Below are 18,839 nucleotides of genomic sequence, written 5' to 3' on the forward strand. Positions count from 1 at the left end.
AACGGGGTCTCAGGCCAGCGGTGTGTCTGTCTGGAGACGGCCCAGCTTGATTGGCTGCAAGCTGCCCTGGGCCGAGGGACACACAAGTCCAGCACTGGGCCTCTCCCTGTCTGCGGCTGCATCTGGCACTCCCCGACAGCAGCTCCCGGCCTCTGTCGCGGCTCTCAGGCTTTATGACGACGGCGAGGGCACTTGCTCAAGGGTAAGGGGACCTGAGCAGTCGTGTGGTTGACAAACCAGTTATGAAATGTGATTAAAAATGTCTATTCACAGGGATGCTATTAGGACCACGGGCCCCATCCTTCCACAGGGCCTTGGTCAGCCAGCAGATGCCAACTGGCCTGGCTTATTGCCTACTTCCCAGCCCCTCCCGTAGACTGGTGCTGCAGGGGAGAGGGGACCAGGGTAAAAAAACAGGACACATGTCAGCAGATACAATCTCCTAAATAAAAGTACGAAGTGCTTTTAAAGAGCTAGGTCCCAAAGGCATCGTCCTCCCTCACCAGGGACAGGGCGCCCTGGAAGGTGGCCAAGACACCCAGACCCTTCCTTATTAGACTTTAAGACTACTCATTCCCTAATGTTAAAAAGCAAACACCAGGCTTGTGCTCAAACACCGGAGGGATAAAAGGAGCCCGCCCTCGGAGGGAGCCGCCTTTCCTGCAGATGGAACTGCTGTGCCCACAGGCCTCCCGAGTAGCCCTTCAGACCGGCACAGGCCGAGCTGAGTGGTCATCGTAGCAGGAGATGGGTGAGTGAGTCCCTTCACCCACAGGCAGAAGAGCTGCCCCCTCAGGCTGGGGACAGCATGATCCTTGAAGTGTCAGGGGAGCAGGGCCCAGGAATGGCTGGTCCTGGCCCTCTGAGCCGCAGGCAGGGCTGGCCGTGCCTCTGGCTGCTGGAGCCGAGGCCCGGCCAGCAGCAGCCTGGGGCAGCCAGCGGAGGGGAGATGGGCCCTCCTGTGCCCTGGCTCCCGGGGGTGGGGGGGCTTGTCAGTCCCGATAGGCAGCCTGGTGGCTGAGCTGCCGGTCGTCGTAAGTGCTGTAGCGCTTCACGTGGATGCGGCGGACCCGGTCCCACAGTTCAAAGGTCTCCTCGTCTTCGCTGGGGGAAGCGTGGCTGCGGCTGCGGCTGGTGGCCTCCAACAAGGAGTTGTCAGGGACGCGGGGACTCTCAAAGAGAAGAACGTTGAGTGTTTCCTCATAGATGCGGGCCTCTGGGAACTCCACCTGGGGGGGAGGGGCGGGAGCCGCGTGAGTGTCACCACAGGTCACCAGGCATGTGGCCGCTCTCCGTCTCACCGGTGTGAGGAGACAAGGACACGCGACCCGAACACCCAGGCGCAGGAGGTTGGCACAGTAGCAGTTAGCGAGTTGGGGGCTTGGGGTCGGGGCTAGGCACGAGACAGTGCCACCATTGACTAGCCGTGGGGCCCTGCAGTGACCCATCTGAGTCTGTTTTCAGGGGTGTGCAATGACAGTGGCTACCTCACGGCGTGGTGGTCAACACAGTACGGAAGCTGATTGCTTAGCAGAGCCAGATACATAATAGATGAAAAGCAACACAAAAAGCCCCTACCAAAGGGCGGCTGCTCCCAGTTGACTGCTTTTTATCATCTGACTGACGTGGTGTGTGTGTGTGTCTGTGTGTGTGTGTGTGTGTGTGTGTGTGTGTCCAGCTCCCGGAGCGGGAGACAGAGGCTCCACCTTCCGGGCAGAGCTGTGAGCTCCACCTAGAGGGGCCATTCCAGTCTGTCTGTAACACACAGATGCTCCCCCACCCCCTGCAGTGATTGTCCCCATCGGGCTGCTCTGGTTGTGCCCTGCACCGCCCGAGCAGAGCGCACCTCCGTACCTTGGTCTGCTTCTTCTCGGTGGCATACACAATGGAGGTGCAGCACACCTCCGCCAGCTTGTGGCCCTGGCCGTAGAAGGACCAGCAGCAGATCTCGTCGCCGAGGACGTCCTTCATGAAGAGCACCCGGCCGTTGAAGCGCAGGGAGAGCTTGTCGAAGAGCTCGATGTTTTTCAGCAGGTGGTCGTCAGAGTTGCTGTAAAACCCGTGAGGTCGGGGTGTTGGTCCGAGACAGGGAGGGGGCCTCCTGCCATGCCACAGGACAGGCAGGGAACAAGTCCCTCAGTGGCGCCCCCTGGGGCTGGAGGGCCTGTGAGGAGGGCGACCTGCACCGGGGTGTCTGGTAAAGCAGGGAGCTGGAGGGGGAGCACCAGCCTGGGGAAGGAGGGGCGCTGCTGTTCTGGCAGGAGCAGTTCCTCCTCACAGTGGGGGTGACCCTGGCAACGTGTCTGTCCACAGGGAGTCCCTGAAGCAGGGGCACCAGGGTGCAGCTGGCTACTGAGCGGCAGAGGGCAGTTAGCTGAGCTGGGGTACAGACAGGCTGGCTTAGGAGGAGGACTCCCCGCCCCATGGCCCCCGCATCCCTTTTCCACCCGGAGACGATGCACATGGTGCATGGGGCAGGCTGACATGGCGTGTGGTTAGGGGGGCGGTTACATAGTGCTCACCTGCAGCCCAGCCAGGGCCCTGTGCTCCAGACACCCCGACCGTGCTGTTGCCCAGTCTCCACCTGTGCAGCACCCCCAGCCCGAGAGCACCGCTGCCCCTTACCTGGTGTAGGAGTACTTGTTGTTGCTTCTGTTGTACAGCAGCTTGACCACGGGCTGTAAGGGGAGACGGAGTGAGGGCCGGCCCAGGCCTGGGCACCCGCCCCGCCCGCTGCCTGCGGCGTCCCTGACAGGTGCCGTCAAGTACCTTGGTGGAGGACTCGATGAGCCGCTCCTCCTCCTTCAGGGAGGTGATGACGGGGATGCTGCACACAGGCTGGAAGGGGTCCTTCTTGTCCTGGGGGTACACACGAGCTGAGACCACTTCTTTGGGGTCTTCTGCTTGCCAGGTTCAGCCAGGTACCCCTTCCCACCTCTAGCTGGGGGAGGAGGGCCAGGCTGGGAGAATGAGCCACGAGTAGCAGGTTCATTTTTAGAAAACCCCAGCTTCAGCTGCGGGCACGTGGGTGGGCGCAGGCCTTCCCTACTGCCCGAGGCCTTCACCTTCCGCCCAGGAACCCGGCTGCCCTAAGTCCCTGAAGGAGGGGAGCAGCTCTGACCTCATCAACCCAGCCCAGCCCGCCCCGTACCTGCAGGGCGCTCTGGCACATGGTCACCAGCCCCTGAATGAGGTAATACTTGGCTTCCGCCATCAGCTCCTGGATCTCCTGCCGGCTTTGAGGGAGGGTGACAGCGTCATCTCGGAGGTAACTCAAGATGGTGCCGAAGTGTTTCCCACAGCGGTCTATGAGGATCCAGCCTAAGGGGTCGCGTGCAGAGAAGGGCTGTTGGCTCCAGGTGCCCTGCACACAGGCAGGAGGCAAAGGGCCACTGGGCAGACCCAGTGGCAGCACCCTGGTAGTGGTGACAGAAGTGGGGACACTTCCAGCCCGCAGGGTCAGTACTGCCTCCCCAACCCCACTGGAGCCACGAGCTGTCTCTACCGCGGGAGACCCAGCCCTCCAGGCCCTGCTGAGGTCCAAGCTCGGGAGCACTCAGGCCTGCCCGCCTCGGACATTGCAGGGACTGTTCTCGGGACTCCCAAGAGAACACGACACAAGGATGCCTTCCAGGAAAAAGGCAGGGACGGGCAATAGTCACCATCTGTTTCCACGGAGTCTGAGTCTGGAGGAATTGCGGCTCTCAGGCCCTGCTACCCCATCACTGCTTCCGGAGCCCCTCCCCACCAGCTGCTCAGCAGGGCCGATGCCTCACCTTCTTTGTCCGTCAGCACCTCCATGCGCCCGCTGAACATGGCCTTGAGCATGGTGTCGTGCCGGGTCAGCACCCGCACAGTAGTGTAGTACAGGGAGCCGCCCACATTGAGCTGGACGTACTTGTGGCCCAGGCTGCCACCCTTGAAGCTGCTCAGCTTGGGCTTGGCCGCTGAGGTTGGGCACAGACAGGTGTCCCCTGACATCTCCCGCTGCAGGTAGATCACCACACGGCAGCAGGTTGGCTTGGCAGGCTCCGCCGTGGTGGAAGGGGTCACGGGTGAGGGCCAGGTGGAGGCCAGAGCCTCATCCTCTCAGCGCTGTGGGAAAGCAGTCAGGAGTCAAGAGGAGTAGCACCCTCCAACCAGACGAGGGCAGCAGAGACCAGACCAGTCCGTGGTCCCCTCCTGGGTCAGTCCAAGTGTTCGCTGGTAAAGGTCACTTCTTAGGAGACAGTTAAGAAGGACTTCTCTCCGAGTCTGGCTGGCCACCTCACCAGGCCTGGGTTGCACCAGCCTCCACTCAGCCCAGAAATAGGTGCGAGAGACATGCAAGTCCTTGAAATGGGAGCAGACGTCCTCGTCCTGTGGAATCTACCAGTTAAACTCCCAGTTATTGTCCGACCCAGAGTTTCCTGGAAGCCGGGGCATGGACAGGATACACTCCCTCCTCTCTCCCAGACTCCATTCTCAAGAACAGCCACCACAAATGGGATCTAGTTCTAGGAAGGGTTTAGGACACACACGTCTTTCTAAACAATCAGTAAAACCCATTCACTGAAGAACAAAGTAGGTAACGTTCAGTGCATGTTTACTGTATTCCAAGTATTATTCTAAACATTTAATGTATACAAAACCCTAAAGCCAAACTAGCCAGCAATTCTAATTCATAGAGATCCTACAGGACAGAGTAGAATCGTCCCAGAGGTTGAGGTTGTAACCTTTATGGGAGCAACATTGTCTAAGAGACCAGGGTTAGTGGTCAGATAGACTAGTGGAACCCCGAGTCACCCTCCAAGCCTGGAACTGCACTCACCCCTGCGGCTCACTTCCTGTCCCCCAGCAGACAGGTCTATAAGCGAAGAACACCAGTGGGATGCTCGCGCTTAGCATGGTTACAGAAGAGGAGCAGGGGCGAGAGACCCAGGGAGGGGATGTTGTGCACTGAGAGGACTGCAACGGATCAGATGGAGCAAGATGTCTATGAATTGAACTGCCGAATGCAAAACAGAAATCTACTTTCTGAACCTTCACCCAATTCACCACGGCCCCCCCTCCACCCTCACCCCCGCAAAAAGCAAGAGAAGTGGTAGACTACAGGAAGCAGTAGTTGAGGAATGATGATGGACCCCATGGAAGAAGCACACTAGCTTATGCGATTCAAGGATTGTGAAGAATATAATCCAAACCTAAAGGAAGGAATTGGTATCAGTTTAAATTGTGAGCACCCAGTTTGCAGAAGGCTATGGATGACAGTGGAAGCCCAAAATCCATTTGCAGGGTCCCCACATAGAATTAAGCCTCCACAGTGAATCCTCTTCTGCCCATAGTAGAGGGAGGTGAGTAGCCTTGTTATCAGTATTATAAGAAGATTACAGAGTTAGGTTAAAATGTAACACTTGTTTGACTCCCCTTTCACCCATTTGCAAGTTATATAGGTTAAAAAAAAAAAAAAAAAGGAAGGGAAAATACACACGGATTGCACCTCCGGTGAATCCCCTCTGAACCCAGACCAGGGGCATGAGTAGCCTTGCCATCACTCCGGTGCACTGGGAAATGGATCACAGCAGATGTGGTTAGGTTAAAATTTAGCATCATTTTATCTCTCCCTTTTGACCTATCTTAAGGTTGTTCTTTACGATGGTTTCGGCTTTCTTTTAGAGAGATTTTCCTGTTTCAAATGCATCAGCTCTTCTGTTCTTTGCTCTTTGGTACAGGAAACCCAGGGTGAGCGACTGGACAGCGCCAGTAACCAGATTGATGGTTTCTTGGGGTGTCTGGCAGGGGAGGTTGGGGGGAACTAGGAAGCTAATAACAAGTACCAGGAAGAAAATGCTCTAAAATCGATTGTGGTAATGACATGATTAATGTATGTGATTTATGTCCTAATAAAACTCTGAAACTAGAAACGATGGCGACAGTAAAATGTAGACTCGCCAGCTTTCAGCCTCACACATGTGGGCAGATAATTGCTCCTCATCTCTTGTCAGCGCACACCAGATGCAACGCCCTGTCTCCCTTTACTGTTCCACGCTCTCCGCTGTGCTTAGCACAGGCCACATTTTAAGTATTTAACACATTTTGCTTTCTTAGACTGAACTATCCCAGAAGGGATTTTATCGGATCCTAAAGGAAGGGCGAGAGCTCTGGAGGTCGAGTGGGTTAGGTTGTAACCTTTATGGGAGCAAACTCCTAAGACCAGGTGTAGGGTAGGCTGCCCCGTGGGGGTAGGGTGAGGATTTCTCCTCCGGGTAGGAGTTACAGCCTCAGAAACCAGAGGGAGGACCACTCTGTCCTACAGGGCCGCTGAGAGTGGGTATCGACTTGATTGCAGTGAGTTCCAAGTGTTTGGTTTTAAAGGAAGGGCCAGAGCGGCTATTGTGATGAAGTATTAAATTCCTTTGTAGGCTGGCTGGTCTGGGAGATTCTTCCATTTGCCCATGGAATGGGGCGTGGAGAAGCTGCACGCTGTCTACACACTGTCCAATCAATAATGCGCACACCTACACATTATCCAATCAGTAGCACTTAAAGGTAGATTACACCCCCTCCCTCCCAAAACTTCCCTGCCACCTGGTGCTTCTGATACCTTGCTACCCTACCCTGCATGTAGAAGAGGGTAGACGGTTCCAGAAGCTGGAGACTGTAACTGTGGGAATAGAAAGCCTCATCTTTCTCCCTCAGGGCAGGCTGGTGTTTTCAAACTGCTGACCTTGTGATTAGCAGCCCAACACCTAACCACTATGTCACCAGGGAGTCTACCTTACCTCTAGCCCACTCCAAAGGGGTAGGCCACCACTCAACAGGTTTTATTTTGGCTGGAAGATGGGGTTGTCTGCTCCCGACAGAAACTCTGGGTAGCAGTTCTAGTCCGTCCTACAGAGCTGCTGCGAGGCAGGACAGGCATTTTGGGACTCGCCCAGGATCAAAGAAAGTACACATGCCAAAGGGCTTCAAGTTCGTGGGGAAATGGAACCAAAAGGGAACGGAACTTTCCCACGAACTTCGTGAAGTGCCGTCCAGGTGTACACATTCTGTCGGAGCAAAGGAGCGCACAGGCCGGGCCAGCCAACAGAGGAAGACCGAAGTCTTTGTCCTGGCGAACCCATTTCCCTTTTCCAACAAAAGCAATTGCTCTGCGCCCCAAGCTGACGTCAGCTCACATTCCGCCCAAACCAATGGGCTTCAGGAATCCCCGGCGGGTGACGCCCAGAGGTAATTGCAGGGAGAGAAGTTTCCCCCGGGAGCCTCGGCGCTCTTCCTTCCGGACTTTGTGTGGCTATTTGGGGACGTCTGGGCCCAGGGACGCACCTTACCTAGGGGAGCCTGCGCGGAGGCCCGGCCGACGGCCATCGCGAAAGAGCATGGAGATGTTGGCGCCTGGTCCCTGGGGACAGTAGCCAGGCTGGGAGGCTCAGTGACAGGCCCTGAGGGCAGGGGATGGGGGTGGGGTGGGGGGGTGGAGGCGAGGGATGAAGGGAGAAATCTCTCGGAGGGAGGTAGGGAAGGCCAGCTTTAGCTGGGAAGGGCGGTTCTAGCAGATATCCGAGATGTGCTTCCAAGCCTTTCTTCAAAGCGTCCCGGGGAACGTCAGCGAGCCCCAGCCTCTCGGAGCCGGTGTCTACCCTCCTCACTGCCGAGAAACCGAGACCGCTTCGGACACCCACCCCCGGGGGAGGATCTGAGCGCTCCATCTCCCCTCTGCCGACCCGATACCGAGGGAGACCCTTTTTGCGCCAGCCCCGCCTCTCACCGTCCCTGGGGGCGCCTCTCCGGTCTCTCAGCTGGGCTTCGAGCCGACTCCGCGCAGCGCCGGGACTGGACGCGGCCGCCCGCAGTCCCAGGGCGTGAGCTCACATCCGGAGAGCCCGAGACTACAAGGCCCGGCATGCCCAGCATCCCAGCGCCGGGGACAGGGCCCAGCCCCGCGGAGGAGTCCGCAACGAGACCACACCCACTTCCGGACGCTCTGCCGGCGCAAGGGCCTCGGGGTCTTGTAGGCAGTCATCCGTACTCGGGCCTCTGTTTCCCAGCAGGCTCTGTGGGTGGAAGGGTGCGTTTCCGGTGTCAGGCAGTGACGTCACGGGTAAACAGGCCGTGTATCCGTGGCAGCGGCCGGGGCAGCCAGACTGGCAGGGAGGCACCGGCCCGAGGGCTTAGCTGGCACAGGCAGCAGCCTGGCCCGCAGCGCATCCCTGTGACGTGTCTTGCAGGTAGGCCTGGACCACAGGGTCGGGGAACGCGGGCTGGGCTCGGTGCTGCCGAGCCCGGGAGCAGAATCGCGCGGCCGCGGGGCGGGGTGAAGCAGACAGGCCCGCGCCCCGAGGCGCTCCCTGGGCAAAAGGAACCTGGGAGTCGCCCCAACTCTGGGACTTGTTACATCCAGTTTAGGCCTGGAGCGCTTACAACCTTTGGAGAGCGGTTCAGACAAGCTTGGAAAGCGCGCCTTTCGATGGAGCCGGCCAGTCTGCCTGCCTTTCTGCCCAGCGCGGCGGGCTTCCTCCACACCCGTGGACGGCTTGGCTCGGGGAAGACGGGGGCGGAGCGGGTCACAGCCAGCATTCTCGGGGTACTCAGCCTCAGCTCATTTGCCCTGCCCTCCTCAGATGCCCAGACACGTGTGTGTCGGACTTACCCACCGCATTCTGCCCGCTCCAGTCTTCCTCCACCTTCGCACTCATGCTCCCCATTACCAAGCCCTGTGGGCGCGCTCCCCAAGCTCACGTCTGCACACTTCTTCCATCCAGGCCTAGGTGCCCGTCGTAGCTGCCCCTTGGCCTCTAGCCCTTCGTTCCCCAAACGGACTGGTTGTCAGTGGTGTGCTCAACGAGATCCTCTCGCCCCGGTTCACCTGCCCGAGGGGTGCGGTGACGGCCCGGCCCCCGGCCCGACCACACCCGCCTCTTCGCCTTTACCTTCTGGAGAGGCTGGCGGATTCAGGGACAGTAGACCTTCGTCCGTGGGGCCTTTTCCGCTTGCAGTGCTTTTTCCTGTCCGCCTTGGGTAGTCTTGCTGACGCTTTTGGTGTTTCCCCGCCGGAGACGGGCTGTCTCAAGTTTGGGTTCCAGTCCAGGCACTGTCTAGCCAGCCCTACGCTATGGTGTGGATTTATAGTTCATGCTTGAACCCGTAGTTTTTACCGCACCCAGGTCTTGCTTCCTTTTTGTGTTGTCCCAGTGCAGGTATTCAAAGGCCTTTGCAAGTCTTGAGGGGGTATATGACTTGGGGATGAATGAATGTGCTCTGGAGCAGTTCACATGTCACTCCCGCACCTCCTAGCTAGCTGCCCAGTAGTGGTAGCACTTAAGTGGGTGGGGGGGAGGGGGGACATGTAACATTGAGCTGGGTGGCCCTGGCATAGTAGACACACGTATTGTGTGTGGAATGAACGATGCCTGACGAACAACTGGACTTTATTCTTTCCTGAGCTTTGCTCCCGTGACACACCTCTCCCGTTGCCCCAGTCACCCTGTCCCAGCAGACTCTTCTCTAGATGAGCTAGGGGGCCACAGGGGAAGCTCCGAGAGGTGGAAGTAGAAGGAACTTGAGCCTGTGGACATCTGGGAGTTCGGGCCTTGGCGTTGGGATAGTCAGAGCTGGGCTGGAAGCGGGTGTTTTCTTGGGTGGCTGGGAAGGGAAGGGAGGTGAACAGGGATCGGGTTTCTTTGCAGCTATGGCCAAGGACATCCTGGGGGAAGCAGGGCTGCACTTTGACGAGCTGAACAAGCTGCGGGTGTTGGACCCAGAGGTCACGCAGCAGACCATAGAGCTCAAGGAGGAGTGCAAGGACTTTGTGGACAGTGAGTACCTCCAGCTGCATCTCACCCCACCCCCATTGTGGCTCCTGGCCCTGCCCTCGAGTCCCATGTTATTACCCACCTGCATAGGGCACCACACAGACATCAGGGATGGGGGGCGGGGAATGTCGTTCAGATATGCCATCTGTCAGCCTTTGATCTCAAAAGCTCTCATCTATTAATGGATGTTGAACAATGCCTTGGGGGACGATGGGAAACAGGACTTGTTGGGAACAGCGTTTGTAGTGTTAGGCTCTCCGATGGTTAAAAGTAATCATCGAATCCTCTAGAAACAGCTCATCACTCATCGAAGCCCTCTTTTGGCCAGAGATCGCCACAAAGCTGCTTATCCCAGCAACCATGCAAGCCTAGTGCCAGCAGAGAGCAGTTCTAGCTAGGTGGGGGACCCCCACACCTTGGGGATTCCCTAGCGTGTGGGGAGGGGGGACTAGTGAGTGTAAGGCAGCTCGGGTCCCATCGTGGTCTCCAGTGCTTGCTGTGCACACGGTTCCCTCTCCCTCTGGGCCTTCATTTACCCCTCGGCAAAATGGGGTCTTGCCACACCAAGGGCATTGAGAAAGAGACTAGGTACTGAAATGCTTGGGGCGCCTGATTGGCTCTGGTTCAGGTGAAAAGTCCCCAGCCCACCATTAACTGAGCTCCCAGGGCCTGAGCCAGCCTTTGCCATTAACATGGCCTTTTGTGCTCCGGGCCCCGCCTTGTAGTGAACCATGGAGTCGGACTCCTGGAGGCTTGGCTCACCATCGTCCTGAGTTGGCCGTGACGAGCGCTCCAGGCCTCAGACCCACCCTTCTCTACCTTCAGACTGCGGTGGGCGGCCGTAGGAGAGGAAAAGGGTGATTCTGAGAAAATTAGACTTTTTTTTTGTCCTTTCTCTGAAAGAAATCGGCCAGTTTCAGAAAATAGTTGGTGGTTTAATTGGGCTGGTGGACCAACTTGCAAAAGAAGCAGAAAATGAGAAGATGAAGGTAAGAGCAACAGGTCTGCTATCTCCCTCTTGGCCTGGGACCCTAGGTCCCCTGCCCTCTGGGTTTTGTTGGGAGATGGGCAATTTCCTGGCCCCATTAACTCTTGAATTCTTGTGATGCCATCCTTTCCTCTGGCCACTAATCTCTACATCAACCCTGCGGGGGAAGTATCTTTACCCTCACTTTGTAAATGGAATTTAAGGGGTGTAGGGTGCAGGTGAGTGAGCAGAGGTCAGCTTCCGGGGCAATCGGAGCCCCTGTTGCCGGAGCTTTGGTGCAGTCATTTCCTGACAAGCTCTGGGGCGCTGCCTTAGCCACCCCCCAAACAGCCGCCTGCATGTGGAGGACTCTGCTTCAGGTGGGCAGCTTACAGGGCACCGTAACCCTTTGGCAATCCTGGTTTTTCTCCTAGGCCATTGGTGCACGGAACTTGCTGAAATCTATAGCAAAGCAGAGAGAAGCCCAGCAGCAGCAGCTTCAAGCACTAATAGCAGAGAAGAAAATGCAGCTAGAAAGGTAAGACCTGGTGTAAAGCAAGCAGTTCGTTCAAGGTCGATTTTGACTTCTGGAATGATCCCCTTTCTGCCTTACTCTCCGTCCTGGTTCTCCCAGGAAATGCCTTGTCTTGTGCTAATCTGAAGATTTTTAAAGTAAAATTTACATTTGACGGGAGATGTTTGAGGTCATGGCCGGATGGACCGGAGGCTGAACGTTCAGCTGCAGGGTCTGTGACATTGGCGGGTTCTGAGGAGCCTCAGGGTGGGGACCCCTCCCTCCCAGGGGGTCCAGGGAGGGCTTGGCCTCTGCTTTGGATCCCTGCGCATTTTCTTTCTCACCCTCACACAATTCTCCATTCTGGACTCACCCCACTCCTTTCCTGGAAGCACCTAGTTCCCCTGTATTCTTCTCTAGGAGGATTAGGCCAAGGTTTATTTCATCCATTTTTTAGGGCTTCTTACTAATTTTGTTTTTCAGGTATCGGGTTGAATATGAAGCTTTGTGTAAAGTAGAAGCAGAACAAAACGAATTTATTGACCAATTTATATTTCAGAAATGAACTGCAATTTGACTCATTTTTATAGCAGGAAGGCAAACTACAGTAAAACAGACCAAACAAGCCTCCGTACCATTCCGGTGACTGGCTGAGTCACGTCATGTGAGCTGCGTTTAAGGAACCCTTCCTTGGAGGCAGGAATACAAAGTTGGGGAAACTTGTTCTCAAGAGGGCCAAAGCCTCTCTGCTGTGGATGGAGGCGTGGCCACCAGCCGTCCGGCACAAGTCCCCACCTCCTCGTGCTAAGTCTGAACTAAGCAATCTGTAAAGTTTTAGCTTTTGTTTTTTTTAAGTCCACAAAACTTTGGGGGGGAAAGCAATAAATGACTTTTCAAATGGCTTGATGTGCCTTGTTTCTTGATGCCCTGAGGTACAGTAAAAACAAGCCAGGCAGGGGTCAGCAGCTACTTTATTTGGAGCAAACACAAGTCAGACGCTAGTACCACCAGTCAGACCAGGGCTGGCCTGAGAGAAAGACCGGGAAGTGGCTGAGATTCTTGTCTCCCCCGTTCCATGTGATGAACTGGTCTTGCTTTTTAAGGGTTGGCTCCGAATGCATGTTTAGAGAGCTTTGGCCTACCAGGAGCCCTGGTGGCACAATGGTTTACACCTTGGGCTTGCTCACTGCAAGGTCAGCAGTTTGAAACCATCAGCCGCTCTGTGGAAGAAAGATGAGGCTTTCTGCTCCTGTGATGATTGACAGCCTTGGAAACCCACCGGCAGCCCTTCCCTCCCCTGCAGGGACTAATGGACTCAGTGGCAGCGACATGGAACACCAGGCACTGTCACCACCCTGCCTGTACACATGGGACAGTTGCCCGCCGACCCCTTCTGAGAACAGATGGAAGGAATGATCCAATTGTACTAGGAAGGGACCAGGAAGCACACCGGGGTTAGGTGTGAACCGACTTGTTAGATCAGACTTCAGAGAACAGGAGGCTGCGTGGGCTCTAAAAATACAATAGGAAAGGAGATTTAAAATCTTCTGGGGCGGCCTGTGGAAGACCGAAACCAAACCTCGACGAGCCCATATCCGAGAAAGTCACGCTTTGCAGGTTTCGCGCTCGTTACAAAGGAAGTGGAGGAGGGAGGGGAAGTAAGGCCTAACAAGTTTGGGGATGAGGATGATGGAGACCTTCCCGGTTCATTTTTGTTGTTTAGTGATTGGCTAGGAGACTCGAGTTCGGGGTTCAGTCGCATGGAATGGGGGTCAGACAATTTGTGGACATGCTAAGGAGGCATGTTTCTTGGGCATTTACCCACCCATGCATCCTGGCATGGAGCGTGGGCACGTCCTGCGGCATTTGGCACCACATCCCTGGAGCCTCCCTCGGGCAAGCCTGGGCAGCCACGCAGCCGGCCCCCGTGGCTGGGGAGCGAGGTCGGCGGGCCCTGTGCTTTGCTGCGGGTGTGGTGAAAGCTGCTGAAGCCGCGGGGCTCCGAGAGCACGGGGTCTGTCAGGACGCCCCCCGCGGCAGCGCTTGCATCCCTCACTTTTTCTTCCTTTTCTCCTCAGGCTTGTAGTGGGGGCTCCGCAACATGAACAGGAGAAGCACGAGGGGGACGAGGAAGTAGGGCGCATAGAAGGAGACCAGGGTTAGCCGCTCGGGCATAGTCTGGGGTCCTCGTCCTTTGAAACGGCCGGCTTTGGAGAAATCCTCGAGCAGCAGCACGGAGAGAATTGGAACGAGAGTGGTCATCACGTGGGCCGAGTAGATGATGGCCGGGGTGCGGATCCACTTGCAGCCGCCTGCAGGGGGGGGCGGGGTAGAGAAGTGAGTTCAGGCCCCCAGCGCACCCCGAGCGCCGCCTCTACTCGGAAGAGAGATGGGGCTGCGGGCTCCCGAGCCGTCTCGGAGCCCCTACCCTTGGCTGCTAGAGCCCGTGGATTCGATGGCGGTGGGTGGGCCTTTAAATGGAAACGCAGACACATGGCAAGCTAGGACTCCAACCCACGTCCCCAGCGAGCGGGCACGGCCATCTTGCTGAGAAAAGCACTGGTGCCACGGAGACCCCGGCGTGTCGGTGAGGTCAGACCCAGGCATGAGCTTGTAGCGACTGGCTGCGAGGCTTCGGGATGGGCTCCGTGACCGTGGGTGTCACGTGTCTGGCTTTTCCTGGTCCCGCCCCATGCACAGGGGGAGCGACCCCCAGTGAGACGAGAGAGGAACTCGGGGTGGGGTGGACCCAGGCCCCTCTCCTTGGCCACCCCGACCCCAATTCCTTTCAGCTGCAGACGTGCTTCCTCGGTCCTCACACCCAGCCCATCACCCTCACCTCGGGCCACATTGCTACCTCCTTTTCTCCCCCAAAGAAAGAACGGCATTAGCTCCCGCCACATGAACGCGCCCCGCCCCCTCGCCCCTTCCTGAAATCTGGAAGGGGCCAGGCCTGTACCTCACATTAACTACAGTACACCCCTCTCGGAGCTGTTCCCCTGAGCCGAGCCTATGAGCGGACTGCGCCCTCCCTCCTCCCACTGGCCGACCTTTGAAGAAGGCGTAGGTGGCGACGGGGAAGAAAGGCAGCTGAAGCAGGAGCTCGCAGAGCAGCATGGGCTTCAGCCACAGCGGCGGGTGCTGCAGGAACGGGTCCTTGAACTCCTGCACATACCACTGCAGCAGGTTCCTCAGCTGGAGAGAGAACAAGGACAACGCAGCCCCTCACCATGAATCCCGGCTCTCCGCGTCTCCACTCAAGTGAAGATTGCGGGGCGCGGGAGGGGAGCCTTAAAAGATACGTGGAAAAGTCTGCTCTCTATTCATGCTGTTTGTCAACTCACTTTTTGAAACGCCCCCCACCCCTGTACATGGAGCAAGGCTCTCACTACCACCCCCACCCGTGCTGGCAGCAGAGGGCACCTGGCTGGTTCTGTGGCAAGCCCACGTGGGCACTAGCTTTCCCTCCGGCACTGCCTTCCCTGCGTTCTGCAGCTCTGGCAGGCCCGCCCCTGCTCAGCGCGACCTTTACCCCAGGATGACACTTGCAGGGGCGTGGCCAAGAGCAACAGAACCTAGTTAGGCTCAAGGTGTTTGCTGAGCGAGCAAATGTGATGTCTCAGCCAACATGATTCTTGGTCCAGAACCCACAGAGGAGCACACCGCCCTGGCACACGTCCTTTCACAATGGCCTGCTGTGTACCAAGGTCTGGGGGCCGCTTCCCTCAAACCTGGAATTCACTGAATTCCTTGCCCCTTTCGTGGAGATGGATAAGCGCCATGGAAACATGACTGGGGTACTTGAATCCTGCTGTCTCAGGTCGACCCCTGCTCGTGGCGTCTCGTGGGCCGGAGGGCGTGCTCACACGGTTTCAGTGGCTGGGTTTCACAAGCTGAGCACCAGCCTTTCTTCTGAGCGCCCATGGAGTAAGTACACGGGAACTCCAGCCGTAGGGCTAGGCGCCAATGTGTTAACCCCAATTTGCACCAAGGAGGGAATACCCATTTGTGACACCCCAACTCCATTTTTTCCCCTTTTTGACTGTGTAGAATGGGCTGTCCTCAAACCACAAATGACAGAGCTTTCCGACGATGGCAAGGCTGGCGTTAGTGATCTCAGTTCTAGCAACTGCTCTGCTGAAGAAAAAGGAGATGCGGCCTGTGCGCGGAGGAAGGACTTGCTTCATGCTTACTGTGACCAACGCATAACCAGACTTGCTGCCATTGAGCCAGTTCTGGCTCAGCAACCTCACAGGACGGAGTCAGAACTGGCCCTGCGGGGAGCAGAAAGCCTCATCTCGCTGCAGAGGAGCAATTGGCAGGTTCAAACTGCTGACCTTGCAGTGAGCAGCCTACACCACCAGCAGGACGCCTCCCTGGGACCACAGCGCTGCAACAGTTATTTGCCCTTACTGCCAAATAACTAAGCCACTGTGATGACGACAGTTTTCCTGTGCATTTTTAACCAAAAGACAAAAAGGCCTTGAAGTTGTGAAATAATAGGAGGCCTCACTGCTGATAAAGAGCCAGTTTTAAGCAAATTTTCAGAAACATTCTGCTAGCATAATATAAACTTCAAAAGGGCTAGACAACTGATCTATTGAGCAATTGATCATTGGTGCTTCGCTTGAAATTTAAATTCATGACCATACCCTTTGCTTCCTTCTAAGCCAGCGGTTCTCAACCTTCCTAATGCTGTGACCCTTTCATACAGTTCCTCATGTGGTGGTGACCCCCCAACCATAACATGATTTTCATTGCTACTTCAAAACTGTAATTTTGCTACTGTTATGAATTGGACGACCTCTGTGAAAGGGTCGTTTGACCCCCAAAGGTGGGTCAGTGATGTAGTAGAAATCATCATAAAAGTTAATGAACCCACCCAAGGGAGCTCACCCTTGGCTGGTGGTGCTGTAAAATGTGACTGCTAAGGGAAAATGTGAGGTCCCACGGCCACTACCATACAGCACTGTAGTGTCTTCCCAAAGGACCAGGATCGACGTCTAACAAACCCCCCCCCCCTTTCGGGAAGACAAATAACAGAAACATCGACGAAGGGAGACAGCAGATGGTGTAAGACATGAAAATAATAATTTATCATTTATCAAGAGTTCACGAGGGAGGGGGGAATGAGGAGCTGATACCAAGGGCTCAAGTAGGAAAAAAAAATGTTTTGAAAAGGATGATGGCAACATGTACAAATGTGCTTGGCACAGTGGATGTATGGATTGTTCTAAGAGCAATAGGAACTCCCAATAAAATGACTGAAAACAAACAAACATGAAAAGCACGGTTTATGGTAGCAGTATGCTATTCACCATAGCCAGATGTCTGCCTCAGAGGAATGGGTAAGATGCGTGCACACAAACAGTGGACAATTGTGCAGCCACAAAGAGAAACCAACACCTGACACACGCTACAGCTGGATGATGCGTGCACGCAGCGTGCTGATGGGAACCAGTCAGTCACAGTATTTTGTATGACACCTCCCTCGTACAAAATAGCCACGACAGACGCGTCTAGAGATGCCAGCATCTCCTGTGGTTCCCAGGAGCTTGAGGGACAGGAAACGGAAGACGCTTAGGGGCCGTGAGCTGCTGGAAAAAGAGTTGAGGGCGATGACCAAACAGACACGTCCCGAACAACACGTGAGGGATGCTGAAGTGGCAAGATACATGTGTTTGGGTACATGTGTCTTTCTTTACCACAAAGAAGAGAAAGATGAGGAACAAGCGTGCACACACACAGACACGGTTTTCTGGGCAGATGCTGTTTGCACTGGGCCTTGACCTTTTACAGTAAGTCAATATGGTTTTAAAAGCTGGCAATCACTTTACCAAATTGAATATGTAAATTTACATAGGTCTTTCCGATGCTGGGCACTTCAAAGCTGGGTCTGTGAGTCGTGAGAAAGAAGCCAACTGCTGTTTGGCCGGAGTAGGCTCTGTGTTCATTGTTACTAAAGAGCAGATTTGCCTCTATCAGCTCTCATCTTTCTGGGAAGCAGGTCAGGCCTTTTTTCCAGGAGCCGAGGGGTGAGCTTGAACCAGCGACCGTAACTGTTGAGCCACCAGGGCTCCCATGTGTTGTTGATCAAGTATTCAAAGTACTCATTAAATCAGACTGTTAGGGGGGAGGGGGCAGAGGAAGGGGTGGTGGTGAAGGAAAATGAGCTGATTCGGGGAACCCAAGAGGCAAGCGAATTTTATAAAAGGGAGGGAGATTCGACTACAGAAGAGAAGCAGTAAGATGGCAGAAACAATGTGGCCACAAAGCTGACAACCACCTGGGACTGGAAGAGGCAAGCCACAGCTTCTCCCCAAGACCTCCAGAGGGACCCAGCCCTGCCGTCCCCCTTGATGCAGACTGCTAACGTACAGAATTGGAAGAAAATACTGTGAGGTTGTTTCAGCCACTAACCTTGTGGTAATCTAGTACAGTAGCAACAAGAAACGAACCCACCTGAATATGCTCAAGTTGATAATTTAATTCAACTCTCTTCATTGGCCATTTGGAATTCCAGAGCCCTGACTCTCCACAGTTGTTGGGGAACAAAATCTTCAAGGCCCTCAAACTGCAGTCCAGTGCTCTTGGCCTGTACTGCCTGTGCCATTTCCATGGGGCGGGGGGAGGGGGGGTGCAGCACGTTGCTCAGCAGTGGCTCTAAAGCTCTGAAAAAGGTGATGGAAGCTACGGAGTCTAGTCCTGGAAAACACGAGGCGCACGTTTGCCTCTGCCAGGTGGGTTTGCAGACCACAGGTTAAGCCCCCCCGGCTCTGCCATGAGGCATTTGAGAAGGAGCCAGGCAAAGGCAACGCTTGAGGTAAGTTTATCTTGCCCGTTCTCTGCATGGCTTGGTGACCATGCAGGACAGGAATCCCAAGAGAAAACACTGCAGGGTCCCGGAGAAGGGCAAGGAGTTGAAAACCAAAAACCCTAAAACGTTCCAATCTGTGGTAAAGAAATGTTGAGAAATAGGGCCTTTCAACTTTATTCCAAGGCCATCGATGTTGCTCTCAGCCAGCTGAACATCAGTTAACACGACCATCGTTCGAAGTTAGGCCTCACCCACTACCTATCGCCAACGATGAGAAATGGAGGGTTCTCTTGTAACCAGCTTCTGCCGTCTGAAATGCGTCGGGCTGGAATACCACCGTTGGAAATGAAGTTGTGAATCTGGCCGTGGTGACAGATAATTAAAATTAAGTCCACTGCAGCCAGAGCCCAAGCTTCAGTGCGCTATCCCTCATGAATTTCGAGACCAGGTCGCGCACAGATTTGATGCCCGTTGGCTACCACTCAATCCGGACATCACACGTGCAGAAAGCAAAAACTCCTTGGAAAGAGGAAAGAGAAGGCCAAACTGGGGGTATGAGAAGAGCCTGGAACTTGTCCTTGCATGCAGAGTGGCGAAAGCGAGTGGCCGAAACGGTGTCAAAGGGCTGAGCGGATTTCCAAGGGCGGCCCGAGAAGGCACGGTGCTATCTGGGGAGAAGGCCAAACGGGAAGGGCACTCCGCGATCGGACGAGAAGGGGCGAGCCCGGGCACCCACAGCACCCTGAGCGG

At 55.6% G+C, this 18,839-nt stretch overlaps 3 protein-coding genes across 5 annotated transcripts in view; 1 reads left to right on the top strand and 2 right to left on the bottom strand.

Moving 5' to 3' along the window:
• Nucleotides 1–428: 428 nt before the first annotated feature.
• Nucleotides 429–7,814, bottom strand: TNFAIP1 (TNF alpha induced protein 1). 2 transcript variants are annotated; one of them, XM_004706936.2, is made up of 7 exons: nt 7,748–7,814; nt 3,777–4,095; nt 3,152–3,321; nt 2,770–2,859; nt 2,626–2,678; nt 1,855–2,050; nt 429–1,229 (listed from the first exon to the last, which is right to left on the bottom strand). In XM_004706936.2, the coding sequence occupies exons 2-7, from the start codon at nt 3,979–3,981 to the stop codon at nt 993–995; spliced, it is 951 nt and encodes a 316-aa protein (XP_004706993.1). In that variant the 5' UTR covers nt 3,982–4,095; nt 7,748–7,814; the 3' UTR covers nt 429–992. The 2 variants fall into 2 exon arrangements, with proteins under 2 accessions (XP_004706993.1, XP_045155766.1); XM_045299831.1 differs by having other exon boundaries at nt 3,777–4,368; nt 7,748–7,765.
• A 288-nt stretch (nt 7,815–8,102) lies between these two features.
• On the top strand, nt 8,103–12,174 carry IFT20 (intraflagellar transport 20). 2 transcript variants are annotated; one of them, XM_004706935.2, is made up of 5 exons: nt 8,103–8,207; nt 9,666–9,794; nt 10,695–10,780; nt 11,193–11,296; nt 11,756–12,174. In XM_004706935.2, exons 2-5 carry the CDS (start codon nt 9,668–9,670, stop codon nt 11,835–11,837), a joined length of 399 nt encoding a protein of 132 aa, XP_004706992.1. In that variant the 5' UTR covers nt 8,103–8,207; nt 9,666–9,667; the 3' UTR covers nt 11,838–12,174. The 2 variants fall into 2 exon arrangements, with proteins under 2 accessions (XP_004706992.1, XP_045155599.1); XM_045299664.1 differs by having other exon boundaries at nt 11,863–12,174.
• A 350-nt stretch (nt 12,175–12,524) lies between these two features.
• The window catches only part of TMEM97 (transmembrane protein 97), a 6,661-nt gene continuing 346 nt past the window's right edge, over nt 12,525–18,839 (bottom strand). Inside the window, exons 2-3 of the mRNA XM_004706934.3 lie at nt 14,323–14,467; nt 12,525–13,584 (exon numbers count right to left, since the gene is read on the bottom strand). Coding sequence (XP_004706991.2) covers nt 13,325–13,584; nt 14,323–14,467 — 405 coding nt within the window. The 3' untranslated portion in view covers nt 12,525–13,324. The remainder of the gene's footprint in view (nt 13,585–14,322; nt 14,468–18,839) is intronic.

Source organism: Echinops telfairi, unplaced genomic scaffold (genome assembly GCF_000313985.2).
Source record: "Echinops telfairi isolate 266 unplaced genomic scaffold, ASM31398v2 ScPeMD7_7458;HRSCAF=8496, whole genome shotgun sequence".
Lineage (NCBI taxonomy): Eukaryota > Metazoa > Chordata > Mammalia > Afrosoricida > Tenrecidae > Echinops > Echinops telfairi.